Source organism: Equus caballus, chromosome 6 (genome assembly GCF_041296265.1).
Source record: "Equus caballus isolate H_3958 breed thoroughbred chromosome 6, TB-T2T, whole genome shotgun sequence".
Taxonomy (NCBI): domain Eukaryota; kingdom Metazoa; phylum Chordata; class Mammalia; order Perissodactyla; family Equidae; genus Equus; species Equus caballus.
The window spans coordinates 60797794-60819912 of NC_091689.1; the positions used below are offsets into that span (position 1 = coordinate 60797794).

A 22119-nucleotide genomic window follows, 5' to 3' on the forward strand; every position below is an offset into this window, starting at 1 on the left:
GGAATGGGCTTTCATCCGCTCATCTAGAATCTACAAGTTCTTTCTCCTCATTAAACACGGTCATTTAAAAATAAAATATCTAGGGGCCGGCTTGGTGGCACAGTGGTTAAGTTCGCACTTTCCGCTTCAGCGGCCAGGGGTTTGCCGGTTCGGAACGCGAGTGTGGACATGGCACCACTTAGCAAGCCATGCTGTGGCAGGCGTCCCACATATAAAGGAGAGGAAGATGGGCATGGATGTTAGCTCAGGGCCAGTCTTCCTCAGCACAAAAAAAAAAAGAGGAGGATTGGCAGCAGATGTTAACTCAGGGCTAATCTTCCTCAAAAAATAAATAAAATAAAATAAAATAAAATAAAATATCGAGATCATGTAACCTCTGTCCTTCATTACCCTTCTGTAACCTCGAGCTCATGGTTTTACGATTTAATATTAAGGTCTATGTTTTTACGACAGTCGTAAGATGAACTGCTCTGTATCTTTTACAACTTGTCATGGGATATGATGTCTACTGTGCCACTTATTTTCCTTTATGCAACAGGACTGACAATATTTCCTGCTAGGAAAAAGTTGTTTCTGGAGATAAATGTGTATGCTTTCTCATATTCCTCCTATCAAAAAAAAGGGACACAAAGTGTTTCCCAATATGGCTGCTGTCAGAAATCTTAACTAAATATATTGCCCAAGCTACATTATCTCTTCAATCTGGCAGCTCAAAGTCTAATGCTATTACACTCTTCAATTAACTTCCTTTATTCCTGAATGTTTTATCTTATGCAAATTTTAATGCATTAGCTATCTCAAATTTTTTCCAATTATAATTGTATATTCATTTGTATAGCCAAGTTTTCATTCCCTTTTGGTCTCTTTTTTCTATAGTTATTTACTCATTCTTTTGTCTTCATCTTTATTTCATGCTTACTCTCCTATGCATGTGCCCACATTGCTTATATATTGACCTTTATGACTCCACCCAAGGCCAAATTTTGCAGAGCCTGGAAGCCCGCTTGATTACCATTCCCTTCCATGGGACTCAGGAACGTATGGTGCTGTCTCTCTCCCATCCATGCCTTGGCCAACTTTGAAAGACTCTCATTACGTGTCAGTTCCTTCCATTGTAATTTAGTATTTATCATGGCAGTCTTTCCTTTTCAGATTGAATTTTCCACAGACCCAAACAACTTTTCAATAGTTTTCTCTTTGCAACATTCATTGATTTATGTATTCCGTCAATGAATACTTACTGACTGCCTAATATGTGACATATGATACCGTGAGCTAAGATCGTAGAGAACTGTTGAAGCACAGAGAATGTAAGCTAGCTTGTCTTGACCTCCAATGAGTTCTTGGCTGTAACATGGAAACATCCTTACATAGGAAATCCAGTTAGAGTCATGAGACTAGTCAGTTTCATTAAGTTTTTCATCTTCTTCTTTCACAAGTGCTTCAAATGCAAGTCCCTTCTAACATCTCACTTATTTCATCCCGATAGTACAACATTGGGATGTACAATGTACAACATCCCAATAGAACGGCATCCTTCTTTCACTCTCCTACATTCTTGATGCTACCCTCACTATGACATATTTTCCTGGTGCCCTGTAGCACCTGAAGTTCACTTTTTTTTTTTTTTTTATTTTATTTTTTTTTTATTAATGTTATGATAGATTACAACCTTGTGAGATTTCAGTTGTACATTTTTGTTAGTCATGTTGTGGGTACACCACTTCCCCCTCCGTACCCTCCCCCCACCCCCCCTTTTCCCTGGTAACCACCGATCAGATCTCCTTATCAATATGCTAATTTCCACCTATGAGTGGAGTCATATAGAGTTCGTCTTTCTCTGACTGACTTATTTCACTTAACATAATGCCCTCGAGGTCCATCCACATTGTTGTGAATGGGCCAATTTCGTCTTTTTTTATGGCTGAGTAGTATTCCATTGTGTATATATACCACATCTTCTTTATCCAATCATCAGTTTCTGGGCATGTAGGCTGGTTCCACGTCTTGGCTATTGTAAATAATGCTGCGATGAACATAGGGGTGCAACGGACTCTTGAGATATCTGATATCAGGTTCTTAGGATAGATACCCAGTAATGGGATGGCTGGGTCATAGGGTATTTCTATTTTTAACTTTTTGAGAAATCTCCATACTGTTTTCCATAGTGGCTGTACCAGTTTGCATTCCCACCAACAGTGTATGAGGGTTCCTCTTTCTCCACAACCTCTCCAACATTTGTCGTTCTTGGTTTTGGATGTTTTTGCCAATCTAACAGGGGTAAGGTGATATCTTAGTGTAGTTTTGATTTGCATTTCCCTGATGATTAGCGATGATGAACATCTTTTCATGTGTCTATTGGCCATATTCATATCTTCTTTTGAGAAATGTCTGTTCATGTCCTCTGCCCATTTTTTGATCGGGTTGTTTGTTTTTTTGTTGTTAAGCAGTGTGAGTTCTTTGTATATTATGGAGATTAACCCTTTGTCGGATAAGTGGCTTGTAAATATTTTTTCCCAATTAGTGAGCTGTTTTTTTGTTTCAATCCTGTTTTCCCTTGCCTTGAAGAAGCTCTTTAGTCTGATGAAGTCCCATTTGTTTATTCTTTCTATTGTTTCCCTCAACTGAGGAGTTACAGTGTCCGAAAAGATTCTTTTGAAACTGATGTCAAAGAGTGTACTGCCTATATTCTCTTCCAAAAGACTTATTGTCTCAGGCCTAATCTTTAGGTCTTTGATCCATTTTGAGTTTATTTTGGTGTGTGGTGAAAAAGAATGGTCAATTTTCAATCTTTTGCATGTGGCTGTCCAGTTTTCCCAGCACCATTTGTTGAAGAGACTTTCTTTTCTCCATTGTAGGCCCTCTGCTCCTTTGTCGAAGATTAGCTGTCCATAGATGTGTGGTTTTATCTCTGGGCTTTCAATTCTGTTCCATTGATCTGTGGACCTGTTTTTGTACCAGTACCATGCTGTTTTGATCACTGTAGCTTTGTAGTATGTTTTGAAATCGGGGATTGTGATTCCGCCGGCTTTGTTTTTCTTGCTCAGGATTGCTTTAGCAATTTGCGGTCTTTTGTTGCCCCATATGAATTTTAGGATTGTTTGTTCAATTTCTGTGAAGAATGTTCTTGGGATTCTGATTGGGATAGCATTGAACCTGTATATTGCTTTAGGTAGTATGGACATTTTAACTATGTTTATTCTTCCAATCCATGTGCAAGGAATGTTTTTCCATCTCTTTATGTCATCGCCTATTTCTTTCAAGAAAGTCTTGTAGTTTTCATTGTATAGATCCTTCACTTCCTTGGTTAAGTTTATCCCAAGGTATTTTATTCTTTTCGTTGCGATTGTGAATGGGATAGAGTTCTTGAGTTCTTTTTCTGTTAGTTTATTGTTAGTGTATAGAAATGCTACTGATTTATGCACGTTAATTTTATACCCTGCTACTTTGCTGTAGTTGTTGATTATTTCTAATAGTTTTTCTGTGGATTCTTTGGGGTTTTCTATGTATAAGATCATGTCGTCTGCAAACAACGAGAGTTTTACTTCTTCGTTACCTATTTGGATTCCTTTTATTTCTTTTTCCTGCCGAATTGCTCTGGCCAGCACCTCCAGAACTATGTTGAATAGGAGTGGTGAAAGTGGGCACCCTTGTCTTGTTCCTGTCCTCAGAGGGATGGCTTTCAGCTTTTGTCCATTGAGTATGATGTTGGCTGTGGGTCTATCATATATGGCCTTTATTATGTTGAGGTACTTTCCTTCTATACCCATTTTACTGAGGGTTTTTATCATAAATGGGTGTTGGATCTTGTCGAATGCTTTCTCTGCATCTATTGAGATGATCATGTGGTTTTTGGTTTTCATTTTGTTGATGTAGTGTATCACGTTGATTGACTTGCGGATGTTGAACCATCCCTGTGTCCCTGGTATAAATCCCACTTGATCATGGTGTATAATCTTTTTGATGTATTGCTGTAATCGGTTAGCCAAAATTTTGTTGAGGATTTTTGCATCTATGTTCATCAGTGATATCGGCCTGTAGTTCTCCTTCTTTGTGTTGTCCTTGTCAGGTTTGGGGATCAGAGTGATGTTGGCTTCATAGAATGTGTTAGGGAGTTCTCCATCTTTCTCAATTTTCTGGAACAGTTTGAGGAGAATAGGTATTAAGTCTTCTTTGAATGTTTGGTAGAATTCTCCAGAGAAGCCGTCTGGTCCTGGACTCTTATTTTTGGGGAGGTTTTTGATTACCGTTTCTATTTCCTTACTTGTGATTGGTCTATTCAGATTCTCCATTTCTTCCTGATTCAGTTTGGGGAGATTGTAGGAGTCTAGGAATTTGTCCATTTCTTCCAGGTTGTTCAATTTGTTGGCATATAGTTTTTCATAGTATTCTCTTATGATCTCTTGTATTTCATTGGTATCTGTTGTGATTTCTCCTCTGTCATTCCTGATTTTATTAATTTGCGATTTCTCTCTTCTTTTCTTGGTGAGTCTGGCTAGGGGTTTGTCAATTTTGTTAATTCTTTCGAAGAACCAACTCTTTGTTTCATTGATCCTTTCTATTGTCTTTTTTGTTTCAATATCGTTTATTTCTGCTCTTATTTTTATTATTTCCCTCCTTCTACTGACTCTGGGCCTTGTTTGTTCTTCTTTTTCTAGTTCTGTTAGGTGTCGTTTGAGGTTGCTTACGTGAGCTTTTTCTTGTTTAGTGAGGTGAGCCTGTATTGCGATGAATTTCCCTCTTAGGACTGCTTTTGCTGCATCCCAAATGATTTGGTATGTCGTGTTCTCATTTTCATTTGTCTCCAGATAATATTTGATTTCTTCTTTAATTTCTTCAATGATCCATTGTTTGTTGAGAAGCGTGTTGTTTAGTCTCCACATTTTTGCACCTTTCTCTGCTTTTTTCTTGTAGTTGATTTCTAGTTTAATAGCGTTATGATCAGAAAAGATGCTTGATATTATTTCAACTCTCTTGTATTTATTGATGTTTGCTTTGGTTCCCAAAATATGGTCAATCCTTGAGAATGTTCCATGTGCACTTGAGAAGAATGTGTAACCTGCTGTTTTTGGATGAAGTGTTCTATATATATCTATTAAGTCCATCTGGTCTAATTTTTCATTTAATTCTATTATTTCCTTGTTGATTTTCTGTCTGGATGTTCTGTCCATTGGTGTTAATGGTGTGTTGAGGTCCCCTACTATTATTGTATTGTTGTTGATGTCTTCTTTTAGTTCTATTAAGAGTTGCTTTACAAATTTTGGTGCTCCTGTGTTGGGTGCGTATATATTTATAAGTGTTATGTCTTCTTGGTGGAGAGTCCCTTTTATCATTATATACTGTCCCTCTTTGTCTTTCTTTATCTGTTTTGCTTTGAAATCTACCTTGTCTGATATTAGTATAGCGACACCTGCTTTCTTTTGTTCATTATTAGCTTGGAGTATTGTTCTCCATCCCTTCACTCTGAGTCTGTGTTTGTCTTTGGGGCTGAGGTGTGTTTCCTGGAGGCAGCATATTGTTGGATCTTGTTCTTTGATCCATCCTGCCACTCTGTGTCTTTTGATTGGGGAGTTCAATCCATTTACATTTAGAGTGATTATTGAGACGTGGGGACCTACCACTACCATTTTGTGTCTTGTTTTCCGGTTTTCTTCAGTTTCCTTTGTTTCTCGTCCCATGGTTTAATCTGTTCTGATGTAGAGCTGCTACTCTCTGTTGTTGTCCTTCTACTTATCTCCTCTGCTCTTGGTTTTGTAGCCCCTTTCCTTTTTTGGATTTTTCAGGAATGAGGGTTTTCCTGAGGATTTCCTGAAGAGGAGGTTTTGTGGCAATGAACTCCCTTAATTTTTGTTTATCTGGGAAAGTTTTTATTTCTCCATCGTATTTGAAGGATATTTTCGCTGGGTAGAGAATTCTCGGCTGTAGGTTTTTGTCCTTCAGATTTTTGAATATATCATTCCACTCTCTTCTAGCCTGTAAAGTTTCTGCTGAGAAATCTGCTGATAGCCTGATGGGGGTTCCTTTGTAGGTTAGTTTCTTTTGCCTGGCTGTCCTTAATATTTTCTCCTTGTCGTTGACTTTAGCTAGCTTCACTACTATATGCCGTGGAGTTGGTCTTCTTGCATTGATAAAGTTTGGAGATCTATTGGCTTCTGTCACCTGAAGATCCATCTCCCTTACCAGATTTGGGAAGTTCTCAGCCATTATTTCTTTGAATAGGTTTTCTGCCCCTTTCTCCTTCTCTTCTCCCTCTGGTATACCTATAATCCTTACGTTGCATCTCCTAATTGTGTCTGATAATTCTCGGAGAGTTTCTTCATTTCTTTTAAGTCTTGCTTCTCTCTCCTCCTCTGCCTGCAACAATTCTATATTGCCATCTTCCAAATTGCTAATTCTTTCCTCCATATTATCGGCCCTACTGTTCAGAGCATCTAGATTTTTCTTAATCTCCTCTATTGTGTTCTTCATTTCCAATATTTCTGTTTGGTTCTTCTTTATTGTATCAAACTCTTTTGTGACATAGCTCCTGAACTCGTTGAGTTGTCGGTCAGAATTCTCTCTTAACTCAGTGAGTATTTTAATGATGGCTGTTTTGAAGTCATCATCATTTAGGTTATATATCTCATTTTCTTTGGGATTGTTTTCTGTGTATTTGTTACTTTCTTTCTGTTCTGGAGATTTAATGTATTTTTTCATATTGCTTGATGATGTTGATTTGTGCCTCCGCATGGAGATAGAGTTTAGTTGCTCCTTTCACTTGTTTCAGCTGCTGCGGTGGGGGGAGGAGCTGTTTATACTTCACCAACCAGGAACCCTGTCCGTAGTTGCTAACTGGGCCTGGGCCCCTCTTCGTAGCCACAGTGGCCCTTTGGATTCCCTCCTCTGCCGTGGGGGCCGTCACGGGGGGCTTCAGGCTGCAGGGGCCTACTGTTGTTGCCCACCTAGATGCGCTCTCTCCTTGGGGTCTGCAACGGTGTTATGGGCTTTTCCAGCGGCCAGGGGTGGGATCACTTATATTTGTTGCTCCGTTGCTGTCGGCACCCACCAAATCTCACTTGTCCTCTATGGGTCGCAGGAGAGCTATTGGCATCTTCTACAGTCTGTGGTTAGTACACCTAGCTATGCTGCTTTTGCCCTGGGGTCTTCCAGCCTTGTGGCTGGCGGCTGGGTGCCTTCTACTGGTGCTGTGCAGAGGCTTTCCCTAAGGCTTCTGTGAGCCTGTAGGGTTTCCCCCTAGGCTACTAAGCTGGGTCTCTGGAACTCTCTCCAGCCCCAGTCCTCTCCGAGATCTCCGGCAATCCCTAGCCTCACCGGGTGGGCAACGGCAGCTGGGGGTCGCCCCGTCCTCTGGGCTTCTCTCCGGGCCTCTGCCGGGAGCTCTGAATGCTCAGCGTGGCCCCTCTGCTACCGGCAGACAGAGAGTTTTGTCTGCTGCCTGGCGGAGCTCCGGCGCTTCCCCTCCGGGTCGCCGGACCCGCCTTTGAAAGTTCCCCCGCCCCGGTCCTCTCCGAGATCTCCGGCAATCCCTAGTCCCACGGGGCGGGCAACAGCAGCTGGGGGACGCCCCGCCCTCTGGGCTTCTGTCCGAGCCTCTGCCGGGAGCCCTGAATGCTGGGCGTGGCCCCTCTGCTAATGGCAGACAGAGAGTTTTGTCTGCTGCCTGGCGGAGCTCCGGCGCTTCCCCTCCGGGTCGCCGGACCCGCCTTTGAAAGTTCCCCCGCCCCGGTCCTCTCCGAGATCTCCGGCAATCCCTAGTCCCGCGGGGCGGGCAACGGCAGCTGGGGGTCGCCCCGCCCTCTGGGCTTCTCTCCGGGCCTCTGCCGGGAGCCCTGAGTGCTCAGCGTGGCCCCTCTGCTACCGGGAGACAGAGAGTTTTGTCTGCTGCCTGGCGGAGCTCCGGCGCTTCCCCACCGGGTCGCCGGATGCGCCTTTGAAAGTTCCCCCGCCCCGGTCCTCTCCGAGATCTCCGGCAATCCCTAGTCCCCCGGGGCGGGCAACGGCAGCTGGGGGTCGCCCCGCCCTCTGGGCTTCTCTCCGGGCCTCTGCCGGGAGCCCTGAGTGCTCAGCGTGGCCCCTCTGCTACTGGCAGACAGAGAGTTTTGTCTGCTGCCTGGCGGAGCTCCGGCGCTTCCCCACCGGGTCGCCGGATGCGCCTTTGAAAGTTCCCCCGCCCCGGTCCTCTCCGAGATCTCCGGCAATCCCTAGTCCCCCGGGGCGGGCGTCTCTCTGGGACCCTCCGGGCGCCCCGAGCACCAGGCTGGGTCTCCCCGCCAATGGCGGGGAGAGACTCTCCCCGCGGGCTCAGGTGTGCAACTCCAAAGTTTCCCTCTGCGTTTAGGAGTAATTGCAGGGGGTTTAAGTAGGGTTCTGGTCACCTGTTTCCACCGTCGCTCCTCTGTTGTGTTCTCGCTCCTGCCCTAGATGTGTGTGGATCCTCTGGGGGCGTCCGTTGGAAGAAAGCCGCTTGCGGGTACTAGGCTGCCCGTCGGGGTCGGAGAGTTTTCACCTATTTCCACATCCTCCCGGAGGAAAGTCCGTCCGCCTTCCGATGTATAGTCGCGTGGGTGTCTCAGACGTCCTGAGATGCTGTCTGGATATCCTTTGTCAAGCGATAAGTGTCCAAATAATTGTAGACTCGAAGGGCGAGAGACAAAGAGGACTACTCACGGCGCCATCTTGGAATCCACTATGATGCTTTTTTTTTTAATGTAGACTTCCCAAAACATGATTCACTAGGTTCAGGTGGGGCCCTGGTATCCACATTTTTACAAAGCACTCCAGATGACGCTGGTGACTCTTAAGAAACATTGCCCTAGCCAAAGGGCACATGGGTCAGACTTGAATCTAGATCCTCTGGGACCAAGTTCAGAGTCCTTTTCACTATATAGGACTGTCTTCAGTTTCAGACATTGGTCAAACTGTTGTTCTCCACAATGTTCCAAAGTTACATTTGTGTTAACAACTTTGTCCTTTAACATGCAAGTATTTCCTGCTTCCAATCACACCAGTCTGAAACAGAATCCGTGAAAATCAGGCCGAGTTTCCGCTGGGCCTGGCGGAAGTCGCCACGAGCATCACCCGCGGCGCCCAGGCGCGCTTCTCCCAGGCGCCCTCCCGGCTGCGGCGCTTTCGAGACACTGTTGCGTCGTTGTAACGTCTACCGACGTCACCTCTTCCCCGTGGATGCACAGCGTGACCCTCAGCAGAAAATCCACCCTCACTTCCTCCCTGAGGCGGCGACCGATAAGAAACAATTCCTCCTTTTTTCAGGCTATCAGAAACTCGAGCCAACTGCGGCAGCCGCGGCAGTCTCACACACCACCCCAGAAGAACAACCACAGTGCCTCAACTTAGGGCCGCGCGGAGAGGAGGCGCCTGAAGTTCACTTTTAAATTAAATATTCTGCACCTTAAATCTTGCATATGCATCCTAGACACCACTACTCACGTGGACATCTCAATGAGGGCTTCTCATTTTTTCACCCCAAGAAACTATATTCCTGGGGTGACTGTGAAGGAAAGTTCTTCTTTTAAAAAATTATACTGAAAATTTTAAAGCCTTCTTCTTTATTTGTTTATGAAAACCTCTTTGAAATTTGCGTTATCCAAATATAATACCTTTTCTTGTACTAATCACCTGGTTACTTTTCCGCCTTATTCTGGGCATCTTCAAAGTCCAAGGTTTTTATCCTACATGCTTACTTTATAGTTACTTGACCTTATTGACTTCAGAGAACTTCATGTCCACTGTATTTCAGCCACCCAAGCTCATGGCTGCATTCCTATCCTTGTCAAAAGCCTAACTGTTTCTCCTCTGAAATGTTCAACTTTAGCATTCTGTTACTTGACTGTAACTTCTATATTTCCATTTCTCTCACTCCATTTCTCCAACTGGATAATTTTTCATTTTCCTCTTCATGACTTCCAGTTCCTGGAACCCTCCATTTTCTCCTACAATATCACTTCCTTTCTGGCTTCGCTTTCCTTCCTGTCCATTTCAGACACAACGGTCCATCAACTCAACCACTGATTCAGTCAGTTCTACCATTACCTCCAAGACTTGTGCCAACCTGCCCCATGGCGCAAAAGCTGAAATTGAACAGCACTGGCCCTCCTCTGTTCAGCTTTCTGTGCTTTCACTCAGGCTGCTCATTGCTGCTGGAGAAAGTCAGTCATGTATATTAGCGGCATTAGCAAGTCATGGCTATACCTCAAAGACGTCCAGAAATTCTTTTACCTATTCCTTGAACATTTTTTCAGAACTTCTTCCTTCAAATTCTCTTAACACTTGCCTCCTAAATCTCATAAGATGACCTTTCACTCCTACTTCAGTAAGATCATCAACAGCTCTGAGTGACATCATCCTGAATTCTCCATCAGTTCTCCTCTGTTTGCCTTCATCTTTCATTTCCTCTTTGAATGAAAGGGGTGAGGAACAATCCTTTCCGTCCTGCTTTGGATCTTCTTTCCACCCCCATTCTCAGTGAACTTGCTCTCCTCAATCAGCCATTTCTTCCGAACTTTCAACTTCTCCTTAATATTGTTCTAGATATTTCCTTTTGGCATCTAAATACACTCAGATCTCACTACATTTAATAAAACACCAGTTCTCAAAAGCTTGTCACTCTGAAACTGTTTAATTATCTTTCCTCTTCATAGAAAATCTCATAGCCACAATTTCTGTATCCCTTTTCTCACCACTGATTCATTCCTCAACCCACTGCAATCTGGTTTAACTTCCTCCTCTCCTCTGAAACTGTATTTAGCAAGGTTACTATGAATAAACTGAATATTGCTATATCTAATTGACCCAGGTTCAACCCTTTGTTGACTTAATCCCTCCTTCATACTTGAAACTCTCTCATCCCTTGTCTCGACCTCACTATTCCTGTTGTGATGGCAACAGAGTACCATAAACCTCGTGGCTTAAAACAACACAAATTTACCGTCTTACAGGTTTGGAGGTCAGTAGTCCAAAATGGGTCCTATGAGTTAAAATCAACATGTTTGCAGAGTTGCATTCTGTCTGTAGTCTCTGGGGGGAGAATCTGTTTTCTGGCCTTTTCCAGCTTCTGGAGGCCGTCTGCATTCCTTGGCTCATGGCCCCTTCTCCCTCTTCAAAGCTTGTTGCTCCAACCTCTGCTTCCATTATCACGTCTCCTCTCTGATTCTGATTCTACTGCCTTCCTCTTCTAAGGGCCCTTGTGATTACATTGGGCCCACCCAGATAATCTAGCATAATCTCCCTATCTCAAAATCCTTAACATAAGCGCGTCTACAAAGTTCCCTTGCTATATAAGGTAACATATTCATAAGTTCTGAGGCTTAGGATTTGGTCATCCTTTGTTCTATATCACTAGCCGTGCTACTTTTGCAATCTCTGGCTTCTTTTAATGTAGATGTTCTGACATGTTGACATTCCCCCAGGTTTGGCTCAGAACTTTTGCTCTTAGTCTATAAACTTCTCTTGAATAATGTTATCAATACCCATAATGTCAACTACAGCTTAAATACAAATGACTTCCCCCAGAACATCTCTATCCTATACCTTCTGCTGAGCTTCAAACCTATTATCCTACTAGACATTTCCCTATGGTTTTCACAAGGTACCTCAAATGTAACCTATTTAAAGTCAAATTCATCATCTTTCTCAGAAATCTCCTCCTTTTCCCAAAGTGGATGGATGTTCTTCTCTCGTGAGTTCATGTAAATTGTGGTTTGTTTTCCCATAACGATTTACTAAGACTTGTCAAATGAAGTGTCAATCAGTGTCCCTTACCTGGCAGCCATGTTTATTCATTGTGTCCACTGCTCTTCTAACAGCATCATTTACAGGTTCACACTGTTCCACCTGGGTCTTCATATTATGTTCAAAATATGGACCAATCAGAAAATAATTGTCTCCCCATTCATCTGCCGTTGTTTTGGCCTTCGTCTGAATCACAGTATAAATGCCACCAACTGTTAAAAAAAAAAGGTCCCATTATCATTCGGGTTAGCAATTCATTTTAAGTGGCGAAGGGGTGGAAATGAGTTTACATTTTTAAGTTAGCATTTAGGATCCATCAAGCACAGGGATTTATTTGACTTTCTAAAGGAAGCTTTTCAAGGGACGTTATCAAATAGCTGGTATTTGATTCAATTCCTAGCATTTTTTAGAGGCCCCGCTGGGTGGCTGTCAGAGAGCATCAGGCTGGCAGCAGCAGAGAAGTGCAAACACTTCAAGGAAATCTGAAGAGATGATGGGAATAAAGCAGTCCTTGGCTTGGCACTGTAAACACTGAAGTGTCAAGGTTGGGATAAACAGCCATTGTCATGACACATGCCTTCAGCAGCTATAGTCATCTTTCACCGCTGCTCCTACGGTGGTCCAAGAAGGGGCTAAGGGTCGGGCAAGTAACATCCCTGCTGAAATTACGAGCAAGTCTCCCAAGATAAAGAGCCGCTTCCCTTCTAAGCTACCAAGCAAGATAACTTTTAACAAGAGGAAAGAACTGATAGCTTTTGAGGGGGCATACTTGGCCAAACCCTCATGTCAAACCCAATGACACAAATACAAATTTTCATAAGGTATTTCATTTTTTCCCCTCTGCCATTGCAACCACTACTACTAAAACACAAAGCCAAGAAAACACGTCTACTCTTGGAAATTATGCATAGCATTGGATCCAGCATGTCCACATCTAGAAATTGTCCTGGGGGAAAATGGGAAGAGCATCAAGAGATATGTTTATAGGGACAATTATTAAAGCATTTTAATGTTGAAAAATTAGAACCAACTTAAACTGAACTAGTTAACTCACTTAACCTAAGGCTCAACTAGCTCCTCTGTTCAATGGGGATAAACTAGTACTTAGCTTGGGGGGAAGGGCAGGTTGTAGCAACAATATTAAAAATTAAGCCTCATTGAAAAGATGATATTTGAGTAAGTTCTTAAAAGGGCGAAGACATTGGGCAGGCAGAAATCATGGGGAAGACTTTTTGAGGCAGAGGGAAGAGTTAGAGCCATGGCCCTAAGTTGGGAGCAAAGTGCACAAGCACAGAGTAACAGATATTTGAAGGGAGAGGTTGAGGCGCAGTAACCAGCTAGGAGGGATAGGCAGGGTCAGGGCAAGAAGAACTTCCGTAAAGCTAGGCAGGCTCTTCCCTCTGCTGGCTCTAAGCAACTAACTTGTATGAGAATAGGAAAACAGTCTGAAGCAATTTCTTGAGCAACATTTTGTCCATGAGCTATAGGCAAGGGGATGACTCAAGAAATCTTGCGTGAAATCCTTGAGCAATACAGATCCTGGCACCAACCTTCAACTCCATTTCCAAGAAGAATTGTATTGCTTGCACATGCACTACTTCTCATTCTCACTGTGGGTTTTCATAAGGTATTTTAATTCATCAAGATAGAGCATTTGATAGCTACTGTATCTCTAAAATTTTTATTTCAGTAACTTAGACTTTAAATAATAAATCTCGTCGCTAGTCACAATTGATGGTCAAAAGGGAGAATTGGCATCAGCAAATTTTTCTTTAAGCCTGAGCCATTCAAAATACACTTTTTGGCAAGTTACCTCGTGAGAGATGAAACCAAAAGGCAAATGTTGAACCTACCCTATGATACTGACAGTATTCATTAATTTATAAAAGAGAAGAGCTAATGTACCTCCCAAAAGTAAATATTACATGCAAACAAAATTTCACATGAGACTACACAAACTTACTGTCCTTAAGAACTTCCCCCTTAAGGAAAAGCTTTTTTATTATACTGAAAAGAAAATTTAAACTGTCACTTGAGCAGAGTCTGATAATAAGGACACTATCAGTCACAGCTCAGATGACAGGTGATGAGGATAACATGGAACAGATGAAGAAGATCTGCAGATCCCACGAGCAGTGGCTTCCAGACTAGACCAGAACAGGCACGATTCCCCTAACCGCTCAGCAAGGAAAGAGTCTACGCAGATTGATGCCAACATCAAGTACACCTAAATGTTTTCCCAAAGTCTAGGAAATTTTATGAACCGTCAAAACTACTTGTTGAGGAAAAACAAATTTAGAGAAATAGCTTGCAAGGACAACTAAAAAGAACTTTTGTTTAAAGTGTGAGTCACATTTTAGCAACATATTTAAATATATGTATAAAGTTTTACGAAAGCCATTATCCATAAAAATGCAAAATCTTCAAATAATTTCTCCTCTTCTGTAGATTTATTTCCTTCATCTTATCAAGGGCAATATATGATTGGTTTCTGATGGCACACCCTTATTAAATGCCTTATTCACATTTCTATTCTTGAAATCTCTTTTATATGCAATTATGTATGTTGCCCAGAGATCTTAGAACATCCTTGTTTTCTAGATTGTGCTCCAAATTCAAATACACTTGGGTAAATGCAAACACATTTTTATTCACTAAAGGACATAAGGAAGAAGAGAAATTATTTGAAAAAAAATGGACATTTAGATTTGGGAATTGAAATGCAAACATAAATATAGTTAATTAATTTGCCGCCTCTTTTTCCTATTTGAGGGCTTCAGCCTTGATATAGACAGTCCCCAAATAGCCTTAGAGTGCTCACGGATACCACGGCTATGTTCTTTCAGTCTATCAGGAATAAAGACATGAAATAAAAGTCCAGCCCATGTTGGTCGAGGCCTGATTGTAAATAAATCTTTTTCCCCCGACACCTCTCCTTGTAGTCTCTCTGTGGAGAAGTCTTCTTACTGCATTTCATATGCCCAAGCATCATTTTAGCCTCTCTCTGTCCTTCTCATATTTATATGCTAACTAGTTTCCTTGATTTTTCCTGTTTATTTACCACATTTTGCCCCAAACTCCTCTCATGAGTACAATGGCATAAAAATAAGATCATTCCTATTTTCAAATTTGGAGTATAAACCAGAGGTTCACCCACTCATATTTTTTAATGACTTCTGGTTTCACCACAGTGTACGTCACTGAATTTGGACTTACTCTTCACTTTCAAACATGTACTTTGTATTTTATTGATCTATATTTTTCTGAAACAACATGGGAGCTCTCTTTAATGTGAGGACAAATTATCAGACCTTTCATAAGAAAGAAAAGACGGGCTCCCATGGCATATACATCATTAAGGTAGCTAAAACCCCAAGTTTTCATCTAGAAACACTGCTAATATTGCTAAAAATCGGATTCCAAACCACAATGGACACCAGCCAAAATAAGGCATTTTATAGTTACATATAAATTGGGACTACTTTCACTATTTTTAAAATGTTTTAAAAGTTACAGAATTTGGAAGTCATGTGACTTCAGTATACATAGCTAATAATCTGAACTTCCTGTCTCAAGACAGTCACAGAAGCAGGGGTAGGCATTGTACAGTCAGAACCTCATTCTCTGAGGCAGTAGTAGATCTGGTAGGAAAGAGGAAACGCTTCTGGTGACAATGGTCCACAGCGCGTGTCCAGCACTATGCTTGGTCCGTGGTGCAAATCAAAGCAGTCGTGGTCTCGGGCAGTGGGAGATGATACACTTAGACCAAGACGACATGCACACCCCACCCTGAGTACACCACAAGGGCGGCTCCATATTTTATACATGGGGCGCTCAGACACAGCCGTCTGGATGAAAAGGAAGCCAGCAGGCTAGTGCTCATCTTGAAGCTATGTGTGTGCCAATCATGGTTTGGACACGGATGGTGTGTTTCATGTGGTGTGGTTGGGATGCCATTGACACGGCCACTGCATATCCACACCAGGCAAAAAGCCCTCAACCCCTAATTGCTGTCGCCCACAATTGTGGTAACCCTGACCCACATCTTTTCTTCTCCCTTCTGCTTTTGCATTTAAAAATAGAATCATGGAGTCACTCAAAGTGAAAGCCAGTATGATCCAACTTCCCTCATTTTATGAACAAATTTTATGAAGAAATAATTAATAAGCTAATACCTACAGAGTGTTTATTAAATGCTAGGCACTGTTTTAAGTGATTTACACCTGATATTTCTTTTAGTTTCACAGCACCATTACAGGTTGATGCTATTGTTATCTTTATTTTTAAATGGGGAAAACTGAGGCACAGAGAGGCCATGAGATAGACCCAACATCACACAGGTAATGATGAAGTTGGGATTTCGGTCCAGGAAGTTTGACTCCAGAGCCCACGGGCTGTAGATGGCAAGATTGTCAGTAACTCTGTGGAGCCACACATTGGTGGATCTTTAAAAACGGTGGGTGGGAGGGACAGAGGAAGAAAATGAGTAGCATCAGAAAACACAAACATCTAAATTCTTTCTATTCTGCTCTAGAGAAAAGCTGTTTGGAAAATAACAGTTAGAGGAAATAGCTTTTTAATTCTGAGTCCAGGCCTTCAGGGTTAACAAAAGGAACCCAGGGGCTTGGGGAACTTCAGAGCGCTGGTCCTCAGGTCAATCATTGAGGACTTCGGAAATCTGATGAAAGCGTTCAGTCCTCTTCTCCGAAAAAGCACATCTGCATCTGAGCATATGCCATTTTCAGATCCAATTTTAGGTTTATAAATGCCTCGAAGTCCATTTTTATCAAGGTCCCCACCTTTAGAATGCATCCCTCAGAACAGTCGACTTGCAATTATCATCAGTTTCTCCCACACCATTTTGAATGTGGTTGTCTGAGTTCTTCCATGTCCTTTTCACACCATGTGACCCAGAGCTATGGTGCCTGATTTAAGGAGGGAGCAGGAAGAGGTATTATGTCCAGCAATATGCTAGTTTAGGGCTAAAACAAATTATTTTTAGTTGATTTTGAGGGAAGCATTCATTTAACAACCAAATTGCAGAAGTGTTCATGTGTATTAAATTACATTCATTATTTGTGACAATATTTTTAATGATCCTAAATATCCTCAACATGATAATTGGTACTTAGTCTACAGTGATTTGGGCAAATCTGTGCTGAAGAAATGATTGTAGTAAGGGCTGAGCAAAGAAGGAGAAAGTAAATCTTTATGTTTCCAACATTTGGGCAAAATGCTCCATCCTAGACCATATTGATGAGGATTCTTAGGCTGGTTAATTTTAAAACTGCAGATGAGAAGCAGGCTCCGAGGAGCGGAGTTGCTTGCCCTTTGTTGGGAGACGTCTACATTTGTAAGGGAAACCTCCATTTGTAAAGATGCCTCCCTCTCTGGGCCAGGAAGAAGGTGGGATGGCCTTATCTCTGGAAACTCTTAATGGGGAAGGCAAGGACTTAAGTTGGTTACTGTCTGGCAACCTCATGTAACTGACCCTCAGCCCCCTGCCCCCAAAATCCTCCGTTGTCTCTGGCTGAGGATAATATTTAAGCGGTGGCTTCTGCCATTTACTCAATCCGGTTTGATTCTTATCTAAAAGTTGTGGGACCGCCCAATGGCCTGACCCTACTGGCACTGATACCATTTTAACTTTTTCACATATTCTTTCCTTTGTCTTGTAAGGAGATAACTCACATGCCTATGCCTTAAATTTAGCCTTACTCTCCACCCATGTTGGCAGCAGTAGCGGGGGCAGCAGCAGCGACTCCTCCTGCCCGTGGGCCCTGTCCCCACGCAGCAGCTCTGACTGCCCATGGGTCCTGTCCCCATGCTATTCCACACTATTCTCTAAATAAAAGAGCACTACTGCCAGATCTTGAGAGTTCAAGAAATCTTTCTTTCGACTCCTTGGCTCACCGACCCCGCATCAATACCACTGTCTCTAATTTTTTTTTAAAAAGTAGATAGTTGTATACTTTTAGTTCTGGGTCCTTCTAGTTGTGGCATGTGGGATGCCGCCTAAATATGGCCTGATGAGCAGTGTCATGTCCTCACCTAGGATCCCAACCAGCCCTGGGCCCCCTAAGCCGGCATGTGAACTTAACCACTCGCCCTCGGGGCTGCCCCCGCACTGTCTCTAATTTGTCTGTTAACTTTCCCGCTATACTCGCCCCCAACAAGTATAGTGTTTTTTCAAGAATACATCTGACTACTTGGCACTTCTCACAATTTAGAACTTGAATGGCTTCCCATCATTCAAGGATTGGAAATAAAACTCCTTAAGGACTATTAATTCACGATAATTTTCACACTTTAGCCTCCGCTGGTCTCTCCCACCTCCTGTCATGCTCCATTCTTTTTCCCTCTCTGAGCTTTCTTCAGATCTTTGAACAGAGTGTGCTTTCTCACCTCTGCATCTTGGCATACACGGTTCCCTCACATAGAACACCGTGCCCTCCTTATCGCCTCCTCTGTTATCTTTACTCAACAGCTATTCACACTTGAGGTATCACCTCAAATATCTCACTGTTAGAGAGGTTTTTCCCAAACCCCTGCCCCTCTCCCCCACAGAATAGTGTCAGAACATCTCGTTCTCTTATTCTTACATCCATCATGTTTCACTATAATTGCATGTTCAGTATCTATCTTCCCTCAAGTTTGTAAATTCTGAAAGATTGGGAATCGATTCTATATTGTTAAACGCTACGCCCCTCTTCACCCAGCGCCTGACACCTAACAGACACTTGATGAATCTTTATTTAATAATAAATGGATGAATGAATAAAACAATACATGTCAATGAACAAGTGTTGTTATATAAATATTTGTTGGTATGCAAACCAGTGGAAAAGGTTATTTTGAGGTCTGAGAATTGACATCCAATAATTTAACTATAGCTCTCTCATTTGTTGTGTTTTACACACTTCCATTGTTCATTGGCCAAATTCTGGCAGTGAGGGCTTTTTTCCCTCTCCAAAAGTCTTTTGTTTTCATGGATATGAATGCGTTTCCTTGGTTGCCACAAACCATTGTAAGATGGCTGGAGCATGTTACATGCACTTCATTTATAAGGAAGCTCATAGTCAAATAGTTTAAGGATGCTTTTACAAAGTCTCAGAAATCTATGTCTATGACTGAAAATCCTGTGTTCTTTCACCTCAGGACATTTTCTTTGGCAATGGAGGTTTTAGTGTTTAATTCTCTTGTGTGGTAGTAAAAAGGAGCAGTGGACTTCGGGGAGACCAAATGCTAGTCCCTTCCCTGCTATTTGCTTGATCATTTGATGCCTATTGGCGTCCATTTCATCTACAAAATGGAGGAGCTGAATTCATGATCTCTAAGATGTTGCATATCCCTGCTATGAACTGCAGGGAAGGGAAAGTTCAAAATAAATTAAAAAAAAACCTATCATGTCAATGTATTTCCAGGGATGAACACAATAATCAATTTATGCAAAAATCTCTTAAAAATCAGACTGCAGGGGCTGGCCAAGTGGCATAATGGTGAGGTTTGCTCACTCTGCTTTCGCAGCCTGGGGTTTGCGGATTCAGATCCCGGAAGCAGACCTACACACTGTTCATCAAGCCACACTGTGGTGGCATCCTACATACAAAAAGAGGAAGATAGGCAACAGATGTTAACTCAGGGCCAATCTTCCCCACTTAAAAAAAAACCAAAAAAAACCAGACTGCAATAAATATTAAAATAAAGATATATTGGAGATGATGTCAACTTGGGTAAATCACACTGTGGGTTCCCCTCCACAAAAAAATTCCCTTCCTCTTGCACAGGAAATGAAAGAAAATAAGCATGAAAGACAGCTTAGAGGTTGAAAATAAACTTATTCATTCCTCACTCAAAAGAAAGAAATCCTTTGAGCATTTTCTACATGCCAGGCACTGTTCCAGGCCCTGAGAAGAGCATGCATGTCACTGGGATATAAGATCCATGGGATAACAGTTTTCATCAACGAGTTCCCCGCATCAGGAGACAATGCTCCATTAGTGTTTGCGAAATGGAGAGAAAAGATGGAAAGACAAGAGGCTCTACTAGGTGCTGGAACTCATGCAGAGATCTTCTGCACTGATTCCTGCTGCTAAAGACTCCCCCGAATTTTTTCCACCAACAATCTCCATACTTGAGTTACTGCCTACTCTGTTGAGAAAATCACAATTTCAAGGTACACTCCGGGATTCACGTGTAATAGCGAAGGTTCTGTTCCCAGGAACTTTGGACATATTTAAAAAGTTGTGACTGGAAAGAGAACATTAGAAATAGCTATTCGCAAAAGACTTCACTTCTCCAAAATAAAGTTTCTGTCCTCTTTGCTTCCTCCTCGTTAGAATACAGGGAGAAAGACTGTGCTTAGTTCTCTTACGTGCGTGCTGTGCATTTCTACATAGGCAGAATTGATTTTTAGTTTTGATTTTATGAATTTTATGAACGCGTACTCATGAGAACTTTGAACATTCAGCATAAGATGAAAATCAGCACAGGCGCCAAATATCATTCCTATATCTTTGAAGTTATGCCGGCTCTGATTAGCGAAAAGGAAGAAGTAATATACCACATTCATGTTATCATTTCGGGTCCTTTAAATTATTGTGATAAACATGTAGTGTGTCACACCACATGCTGTCAGTTCAGATCCTTTAAACTCCACAGGTTCCTACTCCCTCTCACCCACCCATCGCTTGGCCTGGTTCTTCATGACCTTGAAGAACTCAACCTTCAAAGCTGTTACTTTTTCTTTGCTAATATTCCCTCAATCTTAATGTCAATAGTGTTGACACTTTTAAACTAGATAATATCAACCCACAGGGAACTGCTCTTTTAGTAATTTTATAGAAACCGTTGTTATAAAAATCATTAGGGTTGTATTCTCCGGCTTGCCTTCTCCAATCCAGCACAAGTGAGTTTATACTTATTAGGAAGTTATTTTGTCAATTTGATTTCCTTTCTTGTTATATAATTTCCAGGTATATATAGCGTTGAAGAAAAAATTATTTTCATTTTTCTTAATAGGAGCTCAATATTATGCCTTTTGAGCAGCTTCTAAATTAAAACTTTATTCCAAGCTAATCTTGAACTGTTAGAAATACTATTAAATATCTCACATAATCGCTAACAGTATATGCAGTTATAGTTTCTAACTGGTCCTGATCGCATACAGTTCTCCCTAAAGTACTTAACTGTGCTTTTTTGCTGAGAAAAATCATAAAAGCAAAAAAGTAAATATTAACTTTTTATTCCTGTTTTGTCATAATATGGACTTCAAATTTGAATTTAAATGCACATTCCCTGGCAAGGACTAATATTTTCAACTTGCTCCCCCTTCAACACGTACCCAAGTCTAAGTTTTCATTGCCGGTTGAAATAGACAAGGTTAAATGTAAGCTAAATTTCTATTCAGTTGAAATACTTTCTTCACTCACTGGCAACTCATTCTCACTAGCGGGTCGTCTGTGAAATTCTAATCCACATGCTTCAGCAATCTGGCAAATCGCCACCTTCAGGGTAGTACAAACCTTTATTGGTCACTTCCCAAGAGACTTCAAATAGCAGTACGTCTTCCACAGGAAGTTCGGCAACTTCCCACCTGGGAAGCCCTCCAAGGGATGTCACAGACAAAGATCGACCCCGCAGCATTCTTCGTCCAGTGCTCTGAAACTTTTTTGAATCCCTCCTTCAATTAACTGTAATCCCAGGCGTGGTGCTTTTAGAGACTCGGAGGTTCGGAGCTGGTAGATGTCAGGCTTCTTCGGGAGCTTCTCATAGGAATAAACCAGCCCAGTGAAATCTGATGTGCTTCTCAGAGAACTCCCGATGGAAGGAAGAATTCTCAGCTCCTCTGTACAGTTTCTCTGGGCAGGTCAAGTGAGGATAATCTCTGCAATCAGTATCTACCTAAACAACCCAATCACGAGTACAATCCTCGGGTTGGGGCTTAGGCAAGCACCCTTTGGGAGAGTGGAATCCTCATAGGCTGAGCATGACACAAGTCCAGACCTTTGACCCTTGTCCTTTTGGCCAAACTCCTAGACTCACACAGTCACCAATGCTTATTTCATCACTTCCAAGGTGATCCAAAATTCGCATTTCCCCTTCTAAATTTCGCAGACCACTTTAGATTACGTGTAGAATTGACTGGGCTGAGTTTCCAGGCATTAAATGCCTTTAGATTTCTGAAGTATTCTTTTGATTCCTATTTCTACAGTGTTTTAAAAAATTATTCCTGGTTATTTTATTCTACATTTACAAACTAAATTTTGAGGATAGGCATAGAACTTGGTTTCCCTTTTCTTAAATCTTTTCTTAAAAATTTTCCTATTGAAACGTATAAATCCCAGTGTGTTTTTGGGTATAATGTACAAA

General features: G+C 41.9%; 1 protein-coding gene across 1 annotated transcript in view; it reads right to left on the minus strand.

Moving 5' to 3' along the window:
* GYS2 (glycogen synthase 2) overlaps positions 1-21757 on the minus strand; it is a 60747-nt gene extending 38990 nt beyond the window's left edge. Inside the window, exons 1-2 of the mRNA XM_001502186.6 lie at positions 21273-21757; positions 11779-11960 (exon numbers count right to left, since the gene is read on the minus strand). Of these exons, the coding sequence (XP_001502236.2) occupies positions 11779-11960; positions 21273-21393 (303 nt within the window). The 5' untranslated portion in view covers positions 21394-21757. The remainder of the gene's footprint in view (positions 1-11778; positions 11961-21272) is intronic.
* Positions 21758-22119: the final 362 nt, after the last annotated feature.